The sequence below is a fragment of the Eurytemora carolleeae genome, unplaced genomic scaffold, assembly GCF_000591075.1.
Source record: "Eurytemora carolleeae unplaced genomic scaffold, Eaff_2.0 scaffold369, whole genome shotgun sequence".
NCBI classification, from domain to species: Eukaryota; Metazoa; Arthropoda; class Copepoda; order Calanoida; family Temoridae; genus Eurytemora; species Eurytemora carolleeae.
In genome coordinates, this window is record NW_019396298.1 from 61,343 (window position 1) to 84,195 (window position 22,853).

Consider the following 22,853-nt stretch of genomic DNA (forward strand, 5'->3'; position numbering starts at 1 on the left):
AAGATAAACAAACAAAAAGATTATTCAAAATAAAAATTTGGGCTGTCAAATGGACATAAGGGAAAAGAACTCAGATTATGAGATGGAAAAAAGATAATTTGCAAATATTCACTTTCTAAAAAAATGTTCTTAATATTCACACATCTACACAGTTTGTTTTTAATCTTTGTGAAGAAACAATCTCAAGGAATAATAATTGTCTTTAAACATTTTTTTTTTTTTTAAGTGAATATTTGCAAATTATCTCTTTTCCATCTCATAATCTGAGTTCGTTTTCCTTATGTCCACTTGACAGCCCAAATTTTTATTTTGAATAATCTTTTTTGTTTGTTTATCTTCTTGTGGTTTTTTTCATTTTTTTATATTTTTTTTTTCGATTTTGATGGTTATTATATCGTTAGGACTGACGAGGGTCAACCCAGACCGAAATATATTTTCAATAAATGTGGAACTAACATCTACCTTTTTACTCTACAGAGGTTTGATCCATCACCATCACCGAATTTTGAATTTATAGTATTTCGGTGTTTTTGATCAAAATATTTAAAGTTTATCATCTGTAATTTATCAGCGATGGATTGTTTAAATAAATCATAAAAATTTATAAATGGTTTGTGTCTATTCCCGTTAAAAACCTGACATTATATTGAGAAACAAAATATTTAAAGTTATTATGATCGCTAAACATTCACATTGATCGTCAATTTAATTGACTCATTTCTGGGTGCTCAGATTAACTCCTGGGACTATAACTGAAATAAAGCATTATTCATATAAGCATAGGCGCGTAGTGGAGGGGGGCCGGTACCCCTGTGCCCCCCTTAGACATGCACCCCCCTAGAGCCAGAGGTATGGCTCTTATTTATTTAACAATAAACTTACATATATATTCAGATTTTTTACTTTTCTTATCAATCGACAATGTCACAATTTGTCCATTATATGATTATTTCTCAAATTCTTTCTTGTACCTTAATCTTATTTACATTATTTTTTCGCGGGGTTTCATTTAAAATGATTGGTAATTTGGGTCAGATGACTAATAGTCAGCCTTCAGGTAGATTATTGTAGATTTTAAGCTTTATTTTTTATTAATACCGGTTTTTTTCAATCCAATTCAATCCAATTCAATGGAGGACGAATCTTATATTTCTTGAGCTGAAATCTTCTGATTAGGGTCACACTGTGAACATTCCCGAGGGTCTCCCGAGTTCCGCTACCGAAAGTTGAGGCAAATCGGACTAGGGGTTTACAGAGATTACAACTTTATATATATATAGACATTATTATTTCAAATGATGATTGGGTTAGACCCATGAACATTTTATCTTGGAAAAAATATATATTTAAACATCTAAAATGTTTNCCTTAATAGCATACTTATATCTGTTCTTAACTTCTTAGTTCTTTAAATCTTATAAAAAAAAATTGGAAAAAATAAATAAAAAATTAAATATACATATTAGAAGCATCTTTTTGAGCACTTTTTCATAATAATATTTAAGTCAACCTTGTACCTATTCAAACATTTTCTTAAGATACATTAAAAATAATTGAGAATTCAAACTTGTTATAACTTTTGCTTTTTTGTGTACATCTAAGCAATTATGTAAGCTAGAAGAATTGTCAATACAGATCAAAATTGATGTCTAAAATCAGTCTAAAGTAAGAGTTCGCAGACAAATAAAAGGGGCTTACGGCAAATTATAAGCGCTTTTAATTGGTAGTAATCTTACTTCATGTTGCGTCTATAAGGAGCAAATTGTTAAAAACGACATACACCGAAGAACGTAGCGTTCATACAAATTCAGAGTTTCAACATTCAACTTGGATCGTAAAATAATCAATTTAATTTCAAACATATCATTCAAGATATTAAAAACAATTGTCATCGATAATTTTTTGACGCATTCGTATATAATATTTTTTTTTATGGTCTGAGAGTTTCTTTTGAAAAAATTTATTTCTGTTTCGAGTATTTCTGATAATGGATACGACATTTTTATATTTTTCAGAATTGTTAAAAAACCTGAGCCAGCGAAATATTATTTTTTTAAAAATTCAAAAATATTATGCAATATTCATTTTATACAAATGCGTTGAAAAATTATCGACTACTATTGTTTGTAATATCTTGAATGATATGTTTAGAATTAAACAGATTCTTTTACGATCCAAGTTGAATGATGCAATTTTTCAGAATTTGTATGGACGCTACCTTCTTCGGTATGCGTCATTTTTAACAATTTTCTTCATATAGACGCAACATTTATAAGTAAGATCAGTAGCGATCAAAATCGCTTATTTTTCGCTGTAAGCCTATACCCCTTTATTTTTTTTGCGAACAATTCCTTTAAATCACATACTTCTGAGGCTTTGATTTTGATGATATCCCTTAAAAATTAATTAGGAATAATACAAATATTTCTTTGCAGAAAACATACGAGCCGAATCGTTTCATGCCTTGGATAAAAGAAAAAAGCTTTTTAAATCCTTTTGTTTATCGAATGTTTTCTGGAAACTGGAAATAATTTTCAAGTCGACATTATGTAAATCTTTGATAGTCATCTTCGATTTGAGTTCGATATTACAGAAAGAGGTTTTAAGCTTCCTAAATGAGAAACTTATATGACTTCACAAAAAATAATTTACTCGTCTTAAATGGAGTAACTGGCAATGTATGGTGGTTGAACTGAGTATGCAGTATTATAGTCATTTTTTTAAAAGTTTTTGAGATGGAAATTTCCAAATCATAAACGTCAACTCCTTTATTCTATGTTTACTAAGTATCATGTAATGAATTAAATAAACCTGTAGACATGGGTTTGATTTCCTCTTCTCTTCTCTACGATGTGATGAACAAACCCAGATTCTTAACAAATATAAAAAAACATTAAAAAATAAAAAAACCATTTTATTTCTAACAAATTCTTTAGATATTACAACCTATAGGAATCGATTATTTTTAGACACATTCGTATATAGTTAACATTTCTTAATAATTTTTATTCACTTGCATACAAAGCACTTCAAACACCAAAATAGTTGGCCGCTAGATGTATCTGCCCTCGATGCTTTGAATGATTACACGTGGCAGAGAGGGGGAAAAAGTTATTTTAAGTGCATTGTATATTAAACAAATAACAAATATTATGAAGTATTAACTATATACGAATGCTTCCAAAAATAATCGATGACTTTAGGTTGTAATTATGTAATATCTTAATGGTATGTTTGACGATACCAGTCTTATATTGCAACTTTATGAATTTCTATGGAAGCTATGTTCTTCAGTATAAATCGATTTAAAAAATTTTCTCCTTATAGACGCAACAGATAGAAGTAGGATTAATAGCGATCAAAAACGATCATTTTTCGCCGTAAGTCTATACCACCTTTCATTTTTCGCGAACACTCTTTCAACCATGACAATTCAATTAAAATTATCACCTTTTAACAAGTGTGCCGCCGGCAAATTAAATTGAAGTTTCAGTTCTTTCTTCAAATTCTCAGGTTGAAGATTACGACTTCTTCTAATCACATTATTCATCTGGGATCCTAAAATGAAATTTTATCAAAAATCAAAACTAATGCCATCTACTTATATTAAACATTTACGGAAGGTTTATCATCCTCTAATCCTGGAAAAACAGGGAATAGGAATAAAGGGAAGGGAAATGGCGCTGGTCTAGCATGAGAAAGCCAGTCGCACTGCTTTGCAGAAAGTTCGGTATCACACACGCACACTCTTTTGGTTCAGACACACAACATGACTACAGTCAAGGAATTTTTTTTAGTGTACTTATAATCAAGTAAAACTTAAGGTTTTAAAAACTCAAAATCTAGAAAACAACGATTTAAGTCATTGCGTTCACCCTTAACCATGATCACAATCCAAATATATATAAAATACATATATATTACGCTTATGTTTTAATTAACAATTAACAATATACAAATGTACACTCCTAGACTGTATAAAGCACAAATGCCGAGATTCTTTTGTACTGAATAGTGAATATACCTACAGTACACGCGTTCGGTTTTGGTATTAATACTTACACACACTCTTTTAGTACAAACACACACACATGACGTTTCCGCCTCCTGTAGAAAAACCTTTGATTAATCTTACAAAAAATATTCACCCTTAATCAAAACATAATTTTCTCCATTTATTTGGGTTTTATTTTCTGATTTGGCAAGTTCAGATAAATATAAACGAGAAAATTTTTTTCATGAAGTTGTAAATTTTTCTTATTTTTTAATTATTTTTAATGTGATGCAAATATAGTTAAAAACGATGTAAAAGTAGTGAAGTTAACATGAATCATTAATAGCAACAAAGCGCTTAAAAATAATCTTTAAATATCTACTCAATTTAAATCATTATACTTTTAGACCTCGCATGTAGAAAATTAAAATCAGAGTACTGTTCTATGATAAAAAATATAGTCATCCCATTTAACGTACATAAAAACAAGTTCAACTGGTTAGCCATTCATTTTACCTACTGTTTCACATAATGCTTCTGAACCCCCTCTCAACATCACAGACTCAAACAGCTGATGAAAATCAGTATGGGGCTCTTTTTTAAATTGTCCATATCTAAAGTATTAATTTACATTGGCATAAGTGTAAAATTAATTACTCAAGTACAAATGTAAAAGTTTGCTTTGAATAAGAATATTTTTTTTTACACCTTTTAAATAACTTATCCATTTATACAGGAGTAAATATTTACTAGAAAAATCATTATTTCTTTGCGGAAAATTATCAAAAAAATTATGAAAAAATTGCCCTTTGATGTTTAATTTTTTTCCTCACCACAACTCATCAAAAATTATCTGTAATTCAGAAAAAAATATTTGCATTTATAAAAAATCATATCAAATCATTGATAGTTAGTAAATACGTATTTTCAACATATGATTAAACTACATTTGAATATATTTTTTTTTTCAAGGGACTACAGTTAAATACATTGTTAAAAAGGACATTTGCTTATCAAGTGAAATGTCTGGGTTCTCAATGGTACCTATTAATTCTTTATATGGTTAGTAATATTATAATTTCCAATTGTAAATATAAATTATTTCATCAATAAAGTGAATTTTAAGTAGGTGAGACGAACATTGAACATTGAAGATAATTATCATAATTGAACAATGTAAGACAAAAAGTAAGAATATTTCTTAACTGTTAATCACAGAAGAGCCTGAATGGTACCTTTACGAATCAATGAATTTACCCTCCATTCATAAATAGTGGGTCAAATGAAATTACATCTCAAGACACAGGGGGAATAAGTTTAAGATAAGATGTAGGATAACATTTTTAACTAACCGCTCTTCCAAGGTCCCTGAGAATTTTCTGAATTTCAGCCACCCAGAGACTACTTCCTCAGAAGAAAGCTCATCTTCTCCTAAAAATTTAAGGATCCATTTTCAGTAAGCAACATTATTTAAATATTATTATGTTCGGGTCATTCAATGTCAAGTCAACCATGGATGCACGGCATGTAACATATTTTCTGAAATTTTGCATACAACTTGAGATATGACAAATAATCACCTGAAGATGGGCGTTCTTAATCTTTTGAGGCTGGAGTTAAGTTTGAACTTTACACCCGCGCCCCCCTCCCCCCCNAACAAAAATAATCCCCGTTCAAAATCAATAAGACATTAATATAATTTCAAACAATTCATTTTTATTACCAACCTGGGATTTCCATAACTTTCATCAGGATCTCTCGACCTTCCTCTTCTGTGAAATCAGCTCCTGCATAATTAACTCATCAATTCTGTAACATAGGATCTGGCGACTAGAAACAAACGCATGATTTTACTACTTTCATGGGATGCAAAAATATTTGACTTAAAAGTCACATTTATGAGTAAATGGCAAACATAAAAACTGAATGAATCCATTTGTTTTTAAACTTTTACAAATCAATTTCAATACAAGTAATCCTTGTATAACTTAGCAAGGTGGAGATTGAAGTAATTAATATGCTTTTAAACACAATTGTATAGTGTATACAAAAGTTTCAATATTTACATTATATTGTGCACTTTAACATCACTCCCTCCCTTACTAATTACTTAGAATACTAACCATCTTTAACTAGACTACAGAGGTCCATCAGATGTCTTGTATCTACTAATCTGATGTTAAGATTTTCACTTACATCAGAACATAAAATCCTCAGTCCTTCCTTCACCTAATCAAAATTTTTCTAGTGTTAAGATAAATTTGATTTTGAAAAATCATAAAAAAAATAATGGAATCGGATCCGGATCCTGTTCATGAACAATTTTTATTTTTTTATTTTTTATCAGAAGAATTAACAAATGATCGTAAGTCATTGTTTTCTATTATTACAAAGAAGTAAGCATTTAACATTTTGTTTTAATAATTTAATTCAATAGCTAAAAATAATCATATTAATGCATGCAAATTTGCAGTGTTTAGGATCCGTATCATTTTGATGCGGATCCGGATCCGCGGATCCGCATCCGTGATGATGGATCCAAATCCTGACTCTGATAGGGATCCGGATCCGAGGTAACTTTTGATTCTGTGAATCGGATTTTCCCTATTAAATGTTATGCAAGGTTATAAACTATAAACTATATTTATTACATATTCCGAAATGTAACAAAAATGTCGTCATTACTGTTATATAAATGTAAACATTAAATTATTAAAGATAATTTTAAAAAATTTGCGTCATGTAAATAATACATTTACGAACCATTTTGATTTATTTATTCCATGGTTTTGGTTAATTGGATCCGACCAAATGATACAGATCCGACCGGATCCGGATCCGGATCCGAAACACTGGTTCTAGAGCAAAACTGTTATAGGGAACTCTGGGTTGGAATAGCATGTTCCCTTAACGGATTGTATATGTACACATATTGAAAAAAAAAACAAATTTCAGGAAGGTTGTGGATGATATGAAAAGGGTATATATTTAAAATAATAGTCACCCACCTTTATTGTCAATTCTTGTGAGAGAAAAAAAATCTTATTTTAATTCATCTAAATTTAAAAGAGTTGCATTTAACGAAAAAAAGAGAATTTATGATCCATTTAACTTTATGTGAATCTAGATCCTGGATCAACCCTGAGAAAAAATGGATCTGGATCCGGGATCCATCCGGAGAAAAATGGATCTGGATTGAGGTCGTGAAAATTTACTGATTTTTTTTAACAAAAGGTAAAGGAATATAATTTTCACTTGCTTTTCTGCTAATACTTGCATGAAGAATTAAGAAGAAAGAAAAACTTTCCTCATTATTTCTTTTATTATTTAAAACATTACCTGGTCTCCTGATCTGATTTCGCTGCCTTCCACTTTGCTCCAGCTTGCTGCTTGGCCCCCTATAAAATATAAAAATTTCACAGATTTTACACACAAGTATTGGTTTTGAGGATGTTTCATCTTTATGCAGTAACTAGTCTATTAGCTTACTATCATCAATCAAGACAGTTTCTGGTTTAAGATAAGACAAATCCAATTGTAGAAAACGATCATCTAATTTTTTTTTTAACTTAATAAGATACTCAGTACTACAACAGAATTCTAAAATTTGTTGCGATAGGATAAGGAAATATATACAATCACCAAAAATACACTAAGATACAATACCAAAAAACACTAAGATTTTTTAGATTTTAAAATAAAAATGTGTCAGAGCAAGCACTTTTAAAAATCACCAATCACTAAGGGAGGTCGATCTTTCCAAGTTTTCAAAACATGTCAATATGGGTGTCACAAACCACTGATTACTGCCCAGTTGTTGGTTAGTTAAAATTGTGAAAATTGGTGGAAGAAGGGCCAAAAATCTATTATTATTGGAGGACTCTGTCAAGTTTCCTCTAAAAAGTCAGTTTTTTCTCTAAAACTTATTACATTTTAACCTTTTTTAACATTTTGAATTTCGTTTTTCAAAACCGATTTTTTGGTACCCATATCGACATATTTTTAAGCAGAAATATTTTTTGCTTGCACTACTAATTTAAGATTTACTTAAAAACATGAAGTGGTGCCCAACGAACTTTAAATGTATGGTTGTTGCACTGAATATGTAGTATTGTTGAAACTGTTTTAGGATTCGTTTGATAAATATGAAACGTTTTTTCAACGATTATTAACTGAGTTTCAGCGCAAAGCCGACATTCAAATTCATTAATTTGGGTGAGAACGTTTTCACTATCTGTTTTTAAAAATAATTAATAACAATTTTTTTTGATCAAATTATACAGTAAACTAATAAGTGTTTAGGAACAGGTGCAGAAAAAAATTAACTCTTATCAAAAAATAAGTAATTTAATTCAATTGTTAGTTTCAAAAATCACAAAGATTTTCTTCCGATTATCTAGAATTTTTATTCAAAAGACGACAATTCAAGAATTTGTAAATATCTGAAAATAAATTCATAGAAAATAAATAATTTATTTAAATGATTCAAACTAAATAATTGATTTTAACATTGATTTATTGACAAATTTCTTTTAAAGAATATGTTCCTCAACATCTAATGACTTTATTAAATAATTTTTACTTTATTGTTTGTCGTCGTTATTTAATAATTTAAAAAACCACTATTTTGAAAATGTACCCACCCAAATTCATGATTTTAAACGTCGATTTTGCGTTCAAACTCAGTAAATATACGTTTTAGAAACGTTTTGCATGTCTCAAATGAATCCTAAACAGATTTTTACAATACTCAGAACTCAGTTCTACCACAACTGCTGCTCACACCCTTTAAATCTTCCAATTTTTTCCATTTTACTGAAAATACCTGTAGTGAGAATTCTGGAGAGAAAGTTTTCTTTTCTAAAATTTCAACAGAATATTTCAGTGACTGACCCTGTCAACAAATAAAGAATATTTTAACAATTATTAAAAAAGGTATAAAAATAAAATTTAATTTCATTAAATTGTTTCATTGTCATCTTGAACATCAAAATTTCATTTTCTTTTAAAAAGCTAATATCAGGTTTATTTATTTACCTCAAACTCAAAAGCTTGACTCCAGACTTCAAGTTTAGTCTTCAAGGCGGCCAACATATCCAGGGAACTGAAAATATGAAGATTTTGTTATTATCTTGTTATTTACTCCAGGTGAGTGATTATATAAGTGATCTAAATTCTAAGGACTGAATTAAGCAGTTTTAACTTAAATAATAAAAAATTTGTTTGTATATGCTGATAAAGTGTCAGTGACTGATCATGTTTCAGCATAAAATCATAAAAGATAAGGTCTCTCGACCATTACTAATTACTTTTCCATTAAAAAACACCGGCCGTTGACCATAAAGTAATAAGAATAAATCAACAATTTATGACGTAACTAGTCAAATTTTTATTGAAAGTCAACGCTTGCTGGAACAAGCACCCAACTGTTAAATAAGTGCGTTGTAAAATGACATTTATTCTTTGACAATATAGGGGTCTTAAAATTTTATTTAGAACTCCTAAGCCCTGTGTAGATATGTTTACTGTTGTGGAATTGAGCATATATGATACAGTTACAATAACTATTACCTGACAGGGTAGCTCGTGCTAGACTGGGCAGAAATCGACCCTTCTCTCAGTATTTGGATGATCTGGTTCAACCCTAAAAGTTATTTGCGCTTATATATAAATTAACATATTCAAAGTTTGGTCACATCGTTGTGCACACTGCACTAAATCCATACACAAGTTATAATCTCTATTCTCTGTTTGTCTGTCTTATTAGTGATTGTTGTATGTCCTATCATAACTCAGGAACCCCTGGACCGATTTGCCTAAAAGTTTGATAGTGGAACTCGAGAGTCACACGGAAATGTTCTAAGCTTGGATTTAAGATTCTAAGATGATTCGGTCGACTTAAATAGGGAAAAGTTGGTTTCCCGGTAAAATAGTTCAAGTGTGGGTTAACAGTATGAGTATCTGAAAGTAACCTGGGCAGCGCTGGGTTCCCAAGCTAGTTATTTAATAAGTTCTTAGGGCACTAGCAAAAAAAAATTTCTTTAAAAAAATATAAAACGTATATGAATATATCGTCACAGAGTCAAATGAAATGAAATCGAATGAAATAAAATCCAATCAGGCTATAAGATAGGTCCCAATATTGATATTTGCGCTGCAAACTCAAAGTGACTTTTACTAAGTATACTAAATCAAGAATGAAACAAGGCTTAGTTTAAATGTATCACTGTTTCGTGTACCTTCTTTAGATTTAACAGACTGTTTTGTTTTAAATACTCATTACTCGTATGACATACTTTTGGACTTTTAACTAAAGATATCTTGTAAAAAAAAACATTAAGCCTTGCAAAAACTTGCACAAACAATACTTTGTCTTGGTGACCTTCTAATCTGAACAAAAGACCCAATGTCATTCTTAATTTTAAAAATTAAGATGTAAAATATTGTTTTTAAAATGTGTACTTTAAATGGGACAAAATTTTAAATTATTTGATTTATCATACCGATTGGTGTATGTCCATTGTCTGGTACAGAAGAATAGAAATGTGATGTACTACATCTATATATGTAAACTTCTTTCTCCAATCATAACTCTGGAACCCCTGGACCAATTCGCCTCAAATTTACGTAAGTGAAGTCTGAAGGGCAGTCCCGTCGGGAACGTATAACATGGGTGATGGAAATTTACATGTAGGGACATTCCTACACATTGCCTATTATTACCTTAGCATTTGGGCTTGGCAGACATTCCCAATTTTCATAGGTTGCTAAGTGAACTTGATTGTGGCTAAACATCAGAGGGCAAACTTTCCCTCTAGTGCTATTAAGGCAAAATGTTCAAGAGGCGAGTAGTTATTGGACAAGTGCTAATGAGGCTTATTGTGTGCAAGACATGTTTGTGAAAGCCAAAGCAATTCAAAAAATTAAGATATTCAGATTCGTCAAGGTGGAAGTAATTGACATAATAATTTCTAAGTAAATTAAAATTACACCTTTAACTATATAAAAACTTTTGTCAATATTTTTGATGATTATACCTATTACAGACAATAGTTCTGCGGTGGTTAATTGGTTATCGTCTAAACCAATAGAATTCTCATACGCAATCAATGCTGAAATAAATATCAATTTATTTTGCGTCATGCTCGTCTGTTTGTATCCGATAAAAACAGAATTAGTAACTAATATTATTTACAGATCAGACCTAAAGAAGGTCACTGACAGTTAATGTAAATAACTGTTAAATACGACAAACATCTCAAAAAATATTACGATTTTAAGCAGTGCTTAGGATCAGGATAAATTCGATACCTAAGATTTTTGCTTCCTGGATTCGGATCAGCAAAAATAAACGAATCCATGGATCCGAACGAAAGGGGCAAAATATCAACCAGAAACTGCAACAAAAAATTGTTTACTCTCAAAACCAAAATATGAAGTATTGCAAAAAGAGAGATTATAAAAGTTTCCTGATTTCTGAATAGTTCATAAAGTTTTAACATAAAAATAAGCGAAAATAATAAGACTAAAACTTTTAAAATTTTGCTTTGTTAAAAAAATCAGTAAATTTTAAAGAAATAACCGGGATCCTGATTTGGATCAAGATCAATTTTTTTCTAGTGCAGATACATGACCCAGATCCACATCAAAATTAAATGGATCCTAAGCACTGATTGTAAGCTTGATTTTTGTTCTTTTTTCCATCCAATTAAGTATATCTTCATGGTTTACAAATTGATACACAGATATAACCAAGTATTAGCCTACAAGGAACCATAAATTCAACAATACTGATTAAACAATCGTCTCTGAAGTCTGAAGGTGTGGGTAACATGTAGATAAAGAATTTTGCCGAAAAAAATGTCATTTAATATTTTTAAGAATGTGCAAGTTTTTTAAGCCTAAACTAATAAAAACAGATATTTTCTGTGAGATAAAATCAAGTCTTCATAGTGTATAAACAAATTTCCTTCCATAAGGTACCTGAGCTGGGAACTTAAGAATGGATAACCTTTAATCACGACTACTAAATCCGAATATCCACTGTGGAAACTTTTTTAGTCCTTAATCCACTCTTTTTCTCTCTATTTGGATATCTGTACGTTGTTTTCTCCAATGAGAAAACAGGAATATAGGTCGTAAATTGTATTCACCAATGAAAGCCTTGAAAATAAATTCAATCCCATGAGAGAAATCCGCAACTTTTAACAAATAAAGAATTTGTTGTCGCCTGTCGGCCATTTTGTAAATTAATTGATGAAGAAAAATATTTAATAATAGGTTTGAGATTCGTTTTTAGCCAATTTTAACTAATGTATTAACAAAAAAAGGGTTAGAAATTAACTTAAGGCCATTCTTCCAGCCAAGATAACTAACAAATCTGGCGTTCCTAGAGTAAAATTTGTTGATCTACATATTTAATCTCAACACTAACATAATCTCGAGATTATGTTATTATCAAGATTAGCAAAAAGAGAGGATTAAGCATTAATCCTGATATCCACCATTCTAAAGTTCCCAGCTTTGATATCAAACGACACATTTTACTTTTTACTGTTACTTCACGTTCTTACTGCAATTTCAGGTGGTAGTCAATTGAGATCTTGTTCTAACACAACACCATACCTGGCAAGTTATGAAGAAAAACGTCAATTGATCTCTCCAGGGCAGCTACAAACCTTGTAACTTGCTCTCCTAATATAGTCAAGAATCTCATTACTACCATCAGAAAGAAGTTTAAGGTTTTTCAGATCCATTTTCCCCCTCTGTTATTTTATCATATTTCCCACTTAGATAATATTTTCAGATTTTCTGGATTCATAATTTCATTTTTCTAAGAATCTGAATAATATTTTGCATATGGGCAACATTTGTGTTTCTTTTAAGTAAAATAAAAAATAAGTGGAAAAAAATATTTTTTCCCTTTTTCCCAATTTTGCAGTGTTTTTTAAGCTTTTTCACCAAAAGTCTGAGTCAAATACCATCTAGGTGTTTTTAACACTTGCTTGTTAGTCAAGAATCTCATTACTAACATCAGAACGAAGTTTAAGGTTTTCAGATCCATTTTCCCACTATTTTCCCACTTTGTTAATATTTCCAGATTCATGAATTCATTTTTCTAAGAATCTGAATGATATTTTGCATATGGGCATCATTTGTGTTTCAGTAAAATAAAAAATAAAAGTGGAAAAAAATATTTTTTCCACTTTTCCTATGCTTTTAAAGCTTTTTCACCAAAAAATCTGAGTCAAATACCAGCTAGGTGTTTTAAAAACCTGCTTGTTAGTAAAGAATCTTATTACTAACATCAGAACGAAGTCAAAGGTTTTTCAGATCCCTTTCCCCCTATTTTCCCTCTATTTTATCATATTTTCATCAGATTCCTCAAAAAATGAAGACAGGAGTCCAGAATGTAACCAAATTGGTCAAAGATACCCTCCCCTTTAGGGAAATAGACACCCCTGGGATGAGAGATTAATTATGATATAAAACATTAACATATAACAAAATGAAAAATAAATATGAAATAAAATAAGTTCTTATAACATAAAATTTTCCTTTAAAATACAATTTTTTTGAAACCTTGAAATGAATTCAATTTCAGACATAGAAAATTTATGGGTATTTTAAGATAAATCTCCTTTAACATGAGATTGGGGTTGACATAAAAAACCAGCAAAAAAAACACTAAAAAAAGCTTTAAAAAAACACTTGTAAATGGGCTTTTTTGGGTTCTGTTGGTTTATCGCTAAGAATTTTTCTAATTGTTGCATTTTCTTTCACTCTAATAATGATAAACTCTACTCTAATTAAGGTCTACTACTAACTGTCATGATTTTTAGGCGCTTTAACGACTAAAACGGACAAAGTTTTTTATTTCTTAAACACTTAACCCTATTCCTGGGGGGGGGGGGCGATTTGTCCCCCCCCTTGTAGTTTTTTTTACATAACTCAAAAAGTATTGGTCTGAGGCTGTTGAAATTTTCTGACTTTTCCTACATACCCAAATCCCTCCCTTTAGACAAAAAAACAGGCTTTAATACGTCACTGCCTGAATGACTGCTTTTTCCGGTAAGTGGGTTTTGACCCACTTACACTTGTCGGATTTTGATAAAATTTAGCTTTTTGGAAAGCCTTTGACATAAGGAAACAAATTGCACAAGTTTTGCGAAAAAAAATTGCAAATTTTTTGCAAACCACCTGTTAAAAGAAAATTTGCACATTTTTAGTTTTTCTTGATTAAAAATCAGGTTATTTCCAATTTTGCAAAATCATTTGCATATTAAAAATGGCATGGTCAAGGGCTTTTCAAAAATGTATAATTTTCATTTTTTTGAACAACATTTTTTTTGCAAACATTTTTACTGTATAACTGGATTTTGCGATAAATTTTTCAATTTTTGCAAATTTGCAATTTTTTTTGCAGATTTTAAAAGTAGAGCACAAGAGCTTTCCAATGATGTATCATTTGTCATATTTGGACATCAAACATGGGATTTAGAGGGAGGGGGGTCAAATTGACCCCCCCCCCAGCATTTCCTGGTTTTCAAGTACCCCAGCAGAGATAGGGTTAAACCAATGATCTTAACAAAATGACTTGTCAAATTAAAAAACTGAAAAAAATCAAAATAACCCAATTAAAAACAAATTAAAACCAAATAAAACTCATTATGGGTTTTTTTAACACAATTTTTTTTCCAACCCTGCACAATATGTCTAATTTTACCTGTATATTTACGAATATAGAACCCGTTTTGGTAAGCCCAGTTCTCAAATCTAACCTTGCACTTGCCCGTTTGATACTTGGAATATCCCTGCATAATATATAAACCCATTAAGAGACAATTTCATAATTCGTTAAATGCATGGTAGTTGAACAGACAATGTACTATTGTGGACTAATTTTGTAGGATTCATTTTAGACATATGAAACGTTTTAATGACAATGTTAACAATCATTGATTTCGGTGGTTTTGTTTTGAGAATATATTACATGTGATGGTGAGCAACAGTTTTTTAAACTCCCCTCCCCTCTCCTGATATTAATCCACCACATGCAAAGGTCATGGTCAAGGTCACGGAGATTTTGTCATCTGAAAATGAAACCCTGTGGTTCAATCATATTAAGTCCTTTACAAAACAGGACCATTTTTTTCTCCGGTCTACAATTCCACAGAGGAAAATAGTGATAAGCTTAAGTGGTCTTGTTTAATGTATCTTTAGAGCAGGTACCATCCCCCCACCCCCCACCCCCCGACCTCCTATGGACCTTTCTCCGTCCTGATATTGTTATTATTTCTCAGGATGCAGTAAATATATTTGAGCTTACTTTTCCTCTTGAGCCAAACATTTTTGCAGCAATTTACTGTAAAACGGAAAAATATTCAGATATCATCTCTGTTATAACCTCTCGCAAAGTTAACCTGACCCCCATTCAGATCGGTTCCAGGGGTGAGGAGATACATATCAGGAGCAGGCTCAAGATTATATTTAAATTCTGTGATAAATCCATCTCCTTGTAAGTCGGAAATCCAAGGTCTGGGATGAGTTTAATACACATTCAAGTGCTGCTTTTATCTTTACAGAATTATACATAGAATATTACTAACGTGCAAATTATATCCTGTTTTCCTTATATTTATCAGCTATGTGATTTATAATAATGCATTATCTGGAAGTAACCATGACACTTTTAAAGAAATTGAGTATTTGCCACAACTAAAAATTTTCTAATCCCTATATCTATTTGATATAACATAATTCATAGTTTGAAATATCTAAGGTCTATGACATTGGGTTTTAAAGATATAGGTATAAGAAAGTCTGAGTTTGTGCCAAAGACTCAATAACTTTAGAATGAAGAGGATAAAATAAAGGCTTTTCTGATGAGAAAAGAAATGAAAAACCAAACTGATTTTTATCATTTGTAACTAAGAAGAATTTACTGCTGTATCCTAAAATGAACAGGTTATTAAATAAGAAAATTTGACATACCTGCATCACTCGGGTTTTTAAATCATGCAGTGATGTCCCTCTCAATGCTGGCTTCAAACCTATGATAAGAAACCAACAAGTTGCGATTTTAACCAACAAGTTACGATTTTATTCAACAAGTTGCGATTTTAATCAACAAGTAAACATTTTCAGATCTGTATCTGGTGGACGGGGGCCTCAGAACATTCTCTGGGATAAAAAATAAAACAAATAGAATAAAAAATTAAATGATAAAATTAATTTTTTTTCATTTTTTTAAGACTTAATATTTTCAATTTTCCCTTCTTTCATAATTAAATGATATCAATAAGTTTTTTCACGGCATAAACTGACAATATTGAGACAAATTTAAGAATATATATAAAATACTGTCAGTTTCAGCACATACTGTTTCGTTTTTAACCTTAATTCCACCCTACTAAATATTCCTAGCCATGGCCCTGCAGCACAAAAGAATGCTTGATTCAAAACAAGACAATTGTAATAAAAATTTATGTATTATATTTTAGGAATATCAAAGACAAATTTTTGACAACAAATATTTTATAAATTATAGTGACTCTTGCATATACTGGCTAATTTAATCTGAATTAGCGTACTCTTATCATGTGCCAAGAATGTAAATAAGGCCTTATTTACAATAACATGTTTAGTATTACCTAGCTCAATTTGGTGAGATGGGTCCCATCTCTCGGTTATCTTTACACCTTAAAACATGGCAATCTTAATTATAAATGAAAATTTAAGTCAAATGAAAACATAAATTAAATAAATAGTTAAAATTGGAAAAGCTAAATATAGATATAAGAAATATTCTAGATTGTGAAATATTTGTTAAAGAATCTGTATGTATATTGTCTTATCATTGCTAGACTATTCGTTCATTTGCTTTGATTCAATAAAGTTTCAATAATATGATAATGGAAATTCATAGGAGATGAAACAATATATAATAATTGTGTAATAATAGCATTTTAAACACTATGAAGTTAACATTATTGATAAATTTTCTTCTGACCTTAAAATTATGAAAAATCATCTAGTGGATTTACTACGGATTTCATTACATGGAGTTCAGATTAGATATGATACCTATTCGAGATTGAATACGTCTAGCTAAGTTTAGTCCAGATCCACGTCCAGCACTTGCACGCCTCAGACCAGCCGACATGTAGGCTCCGTCTAATAAACATATCATTAAAGAGACTGCAAAGGAAAAATTAAAGGGGTATAGCTTAGGCTCAAAGCTAGTCACTTTAGCTCTTGGTGACGACCCATGAAAGTTATATCTGATGTTCCTGTCTCAAGAAGTTGATATATAACCGTTTTAAAAATTAAAACGGTGTCAAATTTATATATACAATTTCGTATAGAAATAGTATAATGGTCATGTGTCTCTGTCTGTATCACATGAACAATGACTCTCATTGGAGGGAGTTCTTAAGACTTGTAAATGATAATATAGTTAGGTCATATAAACTTTAAATAAACTGGCATATCTGATTCATCACTTTGACAAATAATCATCTATTTGATTTTTAAAAACCTTTAAAAATATTTTAAATTTTTTTTCCATGAATCAAAATCCTTTTACAATAAATAAATTTTTAAAATTTTTACTTTTGACTACAAAATTAAATTTAAACAAACAGCAAAAACAAGAACTTAAATAATACCTGCTGTAAGGTGCTTTAGTCTATCACCAATGTCAATCTCAGATATGTTGAGATGAGTTACTGAAATGAAATATTGAAATTCAGCATTTCAGTTTATGGTTCTGTAAGAATTTGACGAGAATTTGACATAAAGAGTGATCATAAGATAAACACACAACATGGTAAAACTACAAAATAACCAACAAAATCAGCTAAAAGATGGCTAAAAATCAAATAAATATTAAAAAACAGGATCCTATAAGACTAATTGATGGAATATATAATGACAAAAACATATCAACCCATCTTTAAAATACAGATCAAAATACTAAATAAGCCAGCAATGGGGATGTTGTGAAGTGAATATTTTCTTGTACCAGACCTTAAATCTGAAGAAAAGATTTTCAACTCCTTGTTGAATAACGGTCTTTCAACCACCAAAATGGAAAATGTTTGCCAAATAAATTTACGAAAAGCATTTGATATAGTGGGTATTTACTGGCGTTATTCAATGTCAAATACAATTAGTTTCAGATGAAATGGAAATCAGATCGATAAAAGAGACTATTAAGTGATTTAAGCATCAAACATAAAGGTTATATGCAATCTTTTAGATTGGTATATTTATAATCGTTGAATTAACAGTTTTTACGGTTTACCCCCATTAAATTGAAACTTACATTTTTTGTGGTTTTTTACAATATTACAGTGGTAAACTTAGATACCTAGGGAGTCGCATACCATCTCTGCTGCACCCATACCATCATAATCATCCTCAGTCATCTGAATATATTAAAATGATGTTCAAATATTTGCATTCAAATATTCATAACTTAATTTACACCGAACGAAACAAATATATCAATAAAAAAATTCTGCAAGCAGTTTTTGGACAAAAATCTTTCAGAATTCTCATTTTACAACTATAGTTTCGAATAAAAAAATTTGGTTAAAACAAAGTTTATTCAACATGGCCTCTCAAGTTTAAACAAACACATAAAAAAATAATAAGAATTATAATTGTTAATAACCTTCTTGACGTCGACAAGGCGTCGGATTATTGTTCCATTTTCTGAAAAGTAGAACACGATGATGACAGTGTACGGGTCCCCGGACACGGTTACCTATAAAAGAACTAACGATGTAAATTTAAGTGATCCTCAAGGGCTCATTTATTTCAAACTTATTTAATTTCAATTGTTTATTACCAAAAAAAAAAAATTGCATGATGATGACAAGTTACAGAAATGCTTGAAAATGGCTAGAACACTTCATAATTGAAAAAGCAGGAATCTGATTATTTAACTTTTCAGGGGACCATAATGTGCAACCAATATTAAACACCTCCCCCCCAAAACAGAAAACGCTTCAAAAGTTTGCATGTAAAAACCATGTTTGGGGGCAAAAACTTATCACAGAGCAAATGTTTAAGATATTTGAAATGTGCAAATTTAAAATTTATAAATTTACATTTATAAGGAAAAAAATGCAATTTGAACATCAATTGTTTGAATCTATAATTTAAATAATATAATTAATATATAAGGGGTGCGAGAAACACCCATAAGCTTAGTCTTAAAATTGTAATACGTCAAGAAAAATTAATTTTCTCTGTTTCATAATACTATATACCTTGTCCAAGGTAAGAGAGAATGCTCTGGCCTCCTTGAACTGTTTGTTGAGGAACTCTTCGTACTCCTTATAAACTGAAATTTTTTTTTCATTATTAATACACTTCAACATTTAACCATCACTTTTTTTCAAATCATGACCTGAACAAAACTTCATCGTAAATGTGTTTTTAATAAAGTTTGTGTTTTCTGTAAGGTTTTGTTGGTTAATATCAAAAAACAACATATGTAATAATAGAATCACATTGACATCTAGCATTTGACCGTGCAGTAAAGTTTAGAATTACAAAATACATTCCTACATTAAATTAACAATTTATTAAGTGCTAAAAACCACCGAAACTAATACAAAATTATGATTTATGCCATTCCAAAAATATAGAACAAAAAATTGAAAATAAAAATACATCCAGCTAGAACTATGATTACGATGAAAAACGTCCTGTAGCTGTATGTCTTCGCATCTTAGTGATTATAAGAATATACTAACAATAGAGTGATTTTCGATTTATATTGTTTATACCCTGCAGCATTATTGCATAGCAGTCTTAAAGATCATTTTGACAGCTAGAAAAGAAACCAATTATTATGTGATCATTTAATTTTACACTCAAAATGTACCTGTCCTATTCATCCTTCTCTTCTCTTTCACCCGAACCTGTCCTATACAACATTTTCTTCTCTCTAACCTCAACCTGTCCAATACATTCCTCTCTTCTCAATAAACTGAACCTGTTCTATCCATCCTTCTCTTCTCTCTTACCTGAACCTGTAAATACATCCTTCTCTTCTCCATAAACTGGACCTGTCAAATACATTTCTCTCTCCTCTCTAACATGAACCTGTTCTATTCATCCTTCTATTCTCCATAAACTGGACCTCTTCTATACATATCATATCATATCAAACAGCTTGGGATGCGTCCAACCTTTTCTTCTCTCTAATCTCAACCTGTCCAATACATTCTTCTCTTCTCACTAACCTGAACCTACCATATCCATCCTTCTCTTCTTCATAAACTGAACCTGTACGTGAAATTGCACCCAGCCACCGGAGGTGTCCGGCCGGCAAGCACGTATTGAAAATCAAGATTTCTGCAACCCGCGACTTCCCGTTACTATATTTGTTGCCGGCTGTTGAGTTTTCAAGGGATCTGGCAGAGACTTTGAGCGTAGCCTCTCAATTCCCCCTGCTAGCTTATATCAAAATTAGTTCGTGGTGACCAGCACATTTCTCTCTTCTCTCTAGCATAAACCTGTCCTAATCATCCTTCTCTTCTCTTTGACCTGAACCTGTCCTATAAACCCACTTCTTCTCTTTAATCTCAACCTGTCCTATACATTCTTCTCTTCTCACTAATCTGAACCTGCCATGTCCATCCTTCTCTTCTCTTTGACATAAACCTGTTCTATCCATCCTTCTTTTCCCTTTTTCATGAAAACCTGTCCTATACATTCTTCTCTTCTCTCTTACCTGAACCTGTAAATACATCATTCTCTTCTCCATAAACTGAACCTGTCAAATACATTTCTCTCTTCTCTCAAGCATGGACCTGTCCTATTCATCCTTCTCCTCTCTTTGACCTGAACCTGTCCTATACAACCACTTCTTCTCTCTAATCTCAACCTGTCCAATACTTTCTTCTCTTGTCCATTACCTAAACCTTCCATATCCATCCTTCTCTTCTCCCCAAACTGAACCTGTTCTATCCTTCCTTCTCTTTCCTCGAACATGAACACCTGTCCTATACTTAGTTCTCTTCTAACTTGCCTGAATCTGTTCTGTACATCCTTCTCTTCTACTTTAACTGAACCTGTCCAATATATCTCTCTCTTCTATCTAACCTCAAACTGTCCTATACATCCTTTTCTTCTCTCTGACCTGAACCTGTATTATCCATTCTTCTCTGCTGTCTAACTTGAACCTGTCCTATCCATCCTTCATTTCTCTCTTACTTGAACCTGTCCTATAAATTTAGACTTTATCTCAGACCCAGAGTTTTTCCTTTTGAAGTTTAAACTTATCTATTTTCAAGATTTTCGTCTCCAAACTGAAAGTGACAAATTGACAACTGTAAGAATTCGAACAAGGACAGGTTACCTATTTCAAGGAGAAGTCTGTATTCATTTTGGCTGTTGTTCTTTGTTGCGACCTCTCCCGGAGCTAACAGATCGGCGTCCTGAATAGAGATAACTTTAGGTTTTGTAGTGATGTAGTATGACTGTTAATTAAAATTTTGTTTTAAACTACGCTACGAGGATCACGCTCTGAATCTTGACTAGGGTTTGTTTGATCTAATACATTTTCGCTTCCTTGATAGAATCAACAATAATATGAACATCCAGATATCTGGTGTCATGACCTTGCAACACCTGCGACAGTTCATTTCCCCTGTGAGTGTTGACCATTTCAAAACAATTTTAATACATTATTATAAATGGATACTGGATCCAGGATCCAGGATTCTGGATACTGGATACAGGATACTGGATACTGGATACAGGAACCAGGATACTGGAACCAGGATACTGGATACAGGATACCGGATACCGGATACAGGATACTGGATACAGGATACAGGATACATATTTTCATGAAAAATTTGCTGAAATGAGTGAAAATTAAAAAAACAGTGTATTTTCCAGGCTAAAAATCCGTACAATCCGTACATTTTGGCCACCCTGAATAAATGAAAGTAAAAGTAAAACTATTAATTTTAAACTGTCAAATACTTTAAACAGTAGTAAAAATAATAGTAGCAAATTAGGAATCATATTTCAGAACAATCGAAAAATTCAAACTATGTTCCTTATTAACCATTTCAAACAATCTAAATTTTAAATATTTTCTAACTCAAAAAATGCTTCTTGTACCTCTGAATTCCACCAACTTCAGATTTAGTTTTGTAATACAAAGACAAAGATTTTTCGAATCAAAAACCAATATATTCAGTTAAATCAAATTATTTACCTTGGACAGCAAGTCCATAAATAATCTGGTTGATCCGGAATTCTGTAGAGTTATCAGAAAGTTCATCACCATAGCAACACCTATATTTAAAATATGAAAAAAAAATGGTTTTCATGTTTAAAAGGGGGGAGTGGGGTTAAATTATAATGAAATACGATTATTTTATAAAAAAAAATTTATCTGGGTAAACAAAACTGTAATTGAGGTGCATGTCAAAAAGATTCGGGTGATATTTATGAGCATATGAGAAACTGTACAGTAAAGTAGGATTGTGTGCTATAATCTTACCTAGCTTTTTATCCTGGTCGGAGGCAAAGTTGTGTTCAAACTGTTTTAACTTCATCTTTCTCACTCCCGTGAGATGATTTCCAGACTACAAAATGTATACATAAAAATGCTATTAATTAATTTATATCAGGAAACCAGTAGTTGGGTAATTTCAACATAACAATTTCTGGTCCCCCCCCCCGTGACACACCCTCACCCCTCTTATCACTTTTGCACATTAATTTTTTACGTTTTGTTACCTAACATAATCTTAGATAAAGACTAGTAACTGATTCATTCTATCATATGGCTGCAGCGATCTCCCCTAGCCTGTCCTAGCCA

At 31.2% G+C, this 22,853-nt stretch overlaps 2 protein-coding genes across 2 annotated transcripts in view; both read right to left on the reverse strand.

Moving 5' to 3' along the window:
- Positions 1 to 2,332: 2,332 nt before the first annotated feature.
- The window catches only part of LOC111700449 (uncharacterized), a 47,995-nt gene continuing 27,474 nt past the window's right edge, over positions 2,333 to 22,853 (reverse strand). The window contains exons 5-10 of the mRNA XM_023471353.1: positions 6,118 to 6,223; positions 5,722 to 5,781; positions 5,347 to 5,425; positions 4,511 to 4,608; positions 3,451 to 3,558; positions 2,333 to 2,872 (exon numbers count right to left, since the gene is read on the reverse strand). Of these exons, the coding sequence (XP_023327121.1) occupies positions 2,802 to 2,872; positions 3,451 to 3,558; positions 4,511 to 4,608; positions 5,347 to 5,425; positions 5,722 to 5,781; positions 6,118 to 6,223 (522 nt within the window). The 3' untranslated portion in view covers positions 2,333 to 2,801. The remainder of the gene's footprint in view (positions 2,873 to 3,450; positions 3,559 to 4,510; positions 4,609 to 5,346; positions 5,426 to 5,721; positions 5,782 to 6,117; positions 6,224 to 22,853) is intronic.
- Positions 7,298 to 22,853, reverse strand: part of LOC111700448 (uncharacterized) — a 32,847-nt gene continuing 17,291 nt past the window's right edge. Inside the window, exons 18-34 of the mRNA XM_023471352.1 lie at positions 22,533 to 22,617; positions 22,245 to 22,324; positions 21,375 to 21,453; positions 19,276 to 19,349; positions 18,675 to 18,767; positions 18,369 to 18,426; positions 17,665 to 17,724; positions 17,081 to 17,170; positions 16,648 to 16,695; positions 15,989 to 16,047; positions 14,721 to 14,808; positions 12,620 to 12,688; positions 11,032 to 11,106; positions 9,566 to 9,638; positions 9,032 to 9,098; positions 8,820 to 8,888; positions 7,298 to 7,392 (exon numbers count right to left, since the gene is read on the reverse strand). Of these exons, the coding sequence (XP_023327120.1) occupies positions 7,330 to 7,392; positions 8,820 to 8,888; positions 9,032 to 9,098; positions 9,566 to 9,638; positions 11,032 to 11,106; positions 12,620 to 12,688; positions 14,721 to 14,808; positions 15,989 to 16,047; positions 16,648 to 16,695; positions 17,081 to 17,170; positions 17,665 to 17,724; positions 18,369 to 18,426; positions 18,675 to 18,767; positions 19,276 to 19,349; positions 21,375 to 21,453; positions 22,245 to 22,324; positions 22,533 to 22,617 (1,230 nt within the window). The 3' untranslated portion in view covers positions 7,298 to 7,329. The remainder of the gene's footprint in view (positions 7,393 to 8,819; positions 8,889 to 9,031; positions 9,099 to 9,565; positions 9,639 to 11,031; positions 11,107 to 12,619; positions 12,689 to 14,720; positions 14,809 to 15,988; positions 16,048 to 16,647; positions 16,696 to 17,080; positions 17,171 to 17,664; positions 17,725 to 18,368; positions 18,427 to 18,674; positions 18,768 to 19,275; positions 19,350 to 21,374; positions 21,454 to 22,244; positions 22,325 to 22,532; positions 22,618 to 22,853) is intronic.